Here is a 5,000-nt window from a genome sequence, read left to right as displayed (position 1 = left end):
TTCCACAGCTGTCTCCACCATGTGTTTCGCCTCTGGGCCCCTCTGCATCATCTGCAGCTGGGGGTGACCTGAAATATACCATATATTTTTTTTTCTCCCTCTTCCTCTCTATCTCTCTCTCTAAGCATTTTATCTATGGTGTAAAAGAAACACACAAACATTTATTCCAAAGTAACATTCAATCACTACAAATTATGAATTTGAAAAAAATATACTTTACTTCTATCTAGATAAAGGAAGCATAGAATATGAGAGGAATCTATATTAATTATATAAAATTTCTCTATATGAAAAGAAAGAAAAAAAGATCTGCAATTCAAGAAAATGAAAAATACACACTAATGCCTCTTACTCTTCCATATTCACTCCCAATTGTTGCATGCAGTTCCATCAAAAGCACCAACCTTGACGGCGAAAAGTATGTGGTAATCTTGGTTTCCTTTTGTGTTGTGCTTGCGGTGTGACCTAATTTACCATTGGTGAGGGTACCGTTGACCACCTTCGCCTCTAACCTCGAGTCCTTGGGTCCTTTTGGCCCATCTAGGTGACTAAGGACGGCATTCTCATCCTTGCTGCTTCGGTCAGTGCGTCGCTTTCCTGCAAAACAAATAAGGCCTGATTATCCTCTCTTTTATGTTTAATCTGAGCAGAGCAATAATTAAGCAGAGCCTCTCAAAACTGGTGAGCTGTTTTTTTGCTGCCAATGGAAGGTGTGGAGATAAAGGAAACAATCATGGTGCAGTTTGGTTCAGCAGAGCATTATGCCTCAATATGTAGGAAGCTGGGTGTGCTTGCTATATTGCAAGCACAAAAAGAATTAGGCAAGTGTCTGACAGTCATGATGGGGTTAATATCAAGTTGACTAACAGGAGATAAAAATTAGAAGCAAGGGAACGATGGCTTTACCCTTGTCATTTATTCTGAACAAGCCAAGTATAGTTATTGATAAGTGTTGAAAATCAAGTGCTTTGTCCAACTTTGCAAGACTAGGCTATGAGAACCAGATCCGCCAGAGTTGTAAACATCCCATGTATATAAAGAGGAGAGAAATCTCCATGTATACAAATTCCAACCCATTCTCATCAGCACAAGTATAAATGCTATCCATTGTCATATGAGTCTGGATAAGCCAATTATTGTTTTTCAATAAGAGCATAAACAAACATGGGTTGGATAAATTTGGAATGCTATAACTTGAGTGCCTTTAACACACAGAACAGAGTAGTCTCCACTGTTGTGGCAAGAGTAGAAGCTCTCAGACATTCTGGCCCATCCACACCATAGTATGTGTACTACCCACAGAGCATCAATGAATTGTGGACAATGATATGCCTGAATTTCAGTGACATTAACCCATGCGTACAGGTGTCATGGCATACATGTCGGCACCGATTAGGCCTAAGAGATGGGTGTCAATGCATATATGACGTGACATCGGCATCTGCTCACAGTTGAAGCGCACACAGTCATTGAGTATTATGGCTGTAATGCCGCTAGCTCTAGAGTTACAGCATTCCAAAGTCAGCCTAAACCTGTATTTTATGATGGATTTATGGAAATTTAAGGTTTGAGCTAGTCTGCGCTACCCAGAGGGCGGAGAAAACCCTTCCCCGTCCCTCTAATTATTAGCCGGTGACGCAAGTGTCGTAGACCGCCTGCCCTGACAACCAGTTAGGTCATTAGGCGCCCCATCAGCAATGGGTTAAAAGAAAAAGGACAAAATAATGATAATAATATAAAAAAGTTATACCACACCCTAGCATAACTGCTGTTGTATAAACTACTATGCAAAAAAAAAGAGCATTACAAAGTAAAAGTTATTAGTTTGTTACCCCAGTTGGTCTTCAAACTAGGACTGCATGAGATGGACAGGTATAGAAAAACGCTGAAGAAAGTAAGGGCGAGCCCAAAATCCCATAACAAAGTCTGATTATATGCTCACATGACTAAATATACATACAGATCCTGCCATTCTGCCCCAGCACTCTTGACTGTAGTAAAACTTCAAACACAGCAATTTGTACAGATGTAGTCTCATCATGCAACAATAACTACAGCAAATGTAGAAGTACCTCCTTACAAACTTCATAAGACAGAAGTTGGCAGTGTTAGCAATTTGTTGTATGGGATACAACTGTCTTCCATTGTTAATTCTGGATACATAATTAGACCTTATCAGTGAAATTGTGAAGCTACACAGAATGGACAGCATTACAGTATATATCTATCTCCTGAAATTTTGAACCATTACAAATAACTACATGCATACAACTTACCAAAGTACATATCAATGTGGTCATAAAGGGAGGGGGGGGGGTCCAGAGAGGGTAGAGGACCCCCATGGTTAGGAATTAATTTTGGCTATCTCTAATCCTTGGCTATCCTATGCTTAGGTTAGTTTCTGTAATAGATTTTCTGTGGAGGAGGGGAGAGGGGATCTAAAGATGTGTAGGGAATACAGGGGGGAAGAGGGGGGTATATAGGCTAGGCATAATTTCAGGGCTAAGTTATAGTTAAGTGAAATTTTAGGTTGGGGATATGGCACATAAGTATGGCATATCTATCATAATCATCTGAAGAACACTGGGAAGATTCAAAATCCCTCTTAACCAAATCTGATTGGATTTCCCTTTTTTCCAGTCTTTACAAATAAAATAACTTGGGGCTTAATCTGAGGAGAGTGCAATCCTCAGCTTACTTGGTCTATCTTCAGGTTCTATGACATTTCCTCACAAACAGTATGACCTAGACCACTCAAGAATGCTATTTCCACCTGCACATAGGGTTCATAACCAAGTTTTAATTTCTGATCTTGTAACATGATAGATGACCATTATCCTCCTCATAATTACTTTCAAACAAATAGGTCTTACAAAAACAAGACATATTACTTCCAACCACACTCTTATATTACAAATATAGTCTAGCAATAATAATATACTTTAGTCAATAACAGTATATAGTAACCCATTTCAGTAACGGCACTGGCACAATCTGACAAACAAGGAAATAAAAAATGCACTTTCACAACCATAGAGATACACAATCAACAGTTGATCTGCTTTGTTCACCTGTTGCTTTTCTAAATGATAAAGGCTTAGCCCTTCCAGGATGGGCCACATTGTAAAAAATTCAGTCATGACTGAGCATATTCAGATGCTGTATGTGTTTTCTTTTACTTTCTAGACTTGTGATATGATATACGCATCTGTATATAAACACAATATGATACTAATTAACCCTTTCCCGACGGGGCACGGCGATAAGTGAAAATCCCTACGCCAGGCCATTGCAATATTGCATTGGAAACGTCACACTGGCATGACGCCCCGGCATCGGGAATTTAGCTGTCTCACACGGGTGTGACGCACCATCGTCATAGGGTTAACATTTGGTATGATTCCCTATTTACACATAAGGTATAATAAATAGCTCATAATTTAAACAAAAGGAAAAAATGCAGTACAACTGATCTAACCCTGGGACATGTGCCTGTTGCAGAGGGGTTAATAACATTGGGGAAGTATTGGAAAGAAATGAAGATAAAAAAAAAAAAAAAAGAGAAAGCGAAAGAAGAGGAAGAAGAAAGGAAACTGAGACAGAGAAAGAATGGGAGTAGGTAGAGAGAAGAAAAAGAGACAGAGAGAAAGAGAACAGCGTTAGAGACCCAAACTACAAGCAACCACTACTGCTATAGCTAATCTCTGTAGCAACCATCTGGCAAATTAACAATCATTATCCATAATACAAACAAAATAGAATATTGACTACTCTTTTGAACAGGCAAGGTATAACTATTCACTTAGCCATATTCTGACATTGTAACCGCCTCAACACAAGTGCATTCTGCGGTTTACGCTTATGAGTCCATCGTAGTGTTCCCACACCATGTTTTATACCATTCTCAGCGTCTTTCACATACAAATTATGTCTTGTCTGTACTTAAAATGCTCACAATGCTTTCAATCATTGACTAGGTATATACAATAATTATTTGCATGAATATTAATGATCACTTGTCTATCATGTATTTTGTCCTTTTCCCCTTGTCCCTCAGGCCATAAATAAAGGTTGCCTCTGGCAAAAAGCCTGTCCCCTCTTTAGATACTTTTACCCAGCCTCCTGTAGACTCTGACCGCTCGTCTTCACCAGCATGTCTTGTCCCCACTCCTCTCTGGGTGCCTCTGCCATGCCGATTAGCTGTACCCCACACTACCAAGTTCCCATAGAAAGACAGAATCAACTCGGCCACAACTTTAACTCACCACTAACTGTAAGCTGCAATTTCTATATCTACACTACCCTCAACTCTAGTAGATTAGTGACAAGTGGCCAGGATAACATTATGATATTGATGGATGAGGTGTAGATACAGGCAAACAAACAACACCAATACATTATAACACTGATGGCAGCAGTGTGGAACCAATCAAACCACCTTTATACAGTTAAATACTATTAAAAACTTAAATGGTGCCCTATCTTTATGTGCATTTGCAACTGCAATTATTCTACTTCAAGTTCTTATTTCTAGCCCTTATATAATGAAAATTAAAACACATATAATTGGTAAAGTTATTTGCACCATCAAACATAACCTTCAACTGGTGTTTAATAAAATCACCAGGTATGTATCACAATGTTCTCTAGATCTATGTTTTACTCTTTTCGTATTCTGTAATCACTTTTGCACACTTGTACACACTACACTGTACTTATTCATGTGGAATGCAAACTTGTAACTGACTGTATAGACACTGAATTCATTACCTAAACTAGCTCTTAGGCATCCACTATTACACCACCTAAGGGTAACTTCATTTTACAATATCCCTTGCTAAAACTTTTATCATATATTGTGAAATCAAAAATAAATTGACCAAGAAAGCAAAGGCTCACAAGGCAAAGTAAATCCACCCCCTAGCTCTTATCAGAAAGATTTACACTGATATAAAAAAGACTAACCAAGATAACATTTGCACAGGGGAATCCCCTTCATT

At 38.7% G+C, this 5,000-nt stretch overlaps 1 protein-coding gene across 4 annotated transcripts in view; it reads right to left on the bottom strand.

Moving 5' to 3' along the window:
- The window catches only part of Set8 (SET domain containing 8), a 13,848-nt gene that overhangs the window by 8,024 nt on the left and 824 nt on the right, over positions 1-5,000 (bottom strand). For all 4 annotated transcript variants that reach the window (XM_086549421.1, XM_043036877.2, XM_043036879.2 and 1 more), the window contains exons 2-3: positions 405-597; positions 1-68 (exon numbers count right to left, since the gene is read on the bottom strand). The exon at positions 1-68 is cut by the window's left edge and continues 478 nt beyond it. In XM_086549421.1, coding sequence (XP_086405547.1) covers positions 1-68; positions 405-597 — 261 coding nt within the window. The remainder of the gene's footprint in view (positions 69-404; positions 598-5,000) is intronic.

The sequence above is a fragment of the Penaeus japonicus genome, unplaced genomic scaffold (genome assembly GCF_977035675.1).
Source record: "Penaeus japonicus unplaced genomic scaffold, GWHDUDI00000001_assembly GWHDUDI00000022, whole genome shotgun sequence".
In the NCBI taxonomy this organism is placed as follows: domain Eukaryota; kingdom Metazoa; phylum Arthropoda; class Malacostraca; order Decapoda; family Penaeidae; genus Penaeus; species Penaeus japonicus.
The sequence above is the reverse complement of the archived record's forward strand: the minus strand, read 5'-3'. Positions and strand labels throughout refer to the sequence as shown.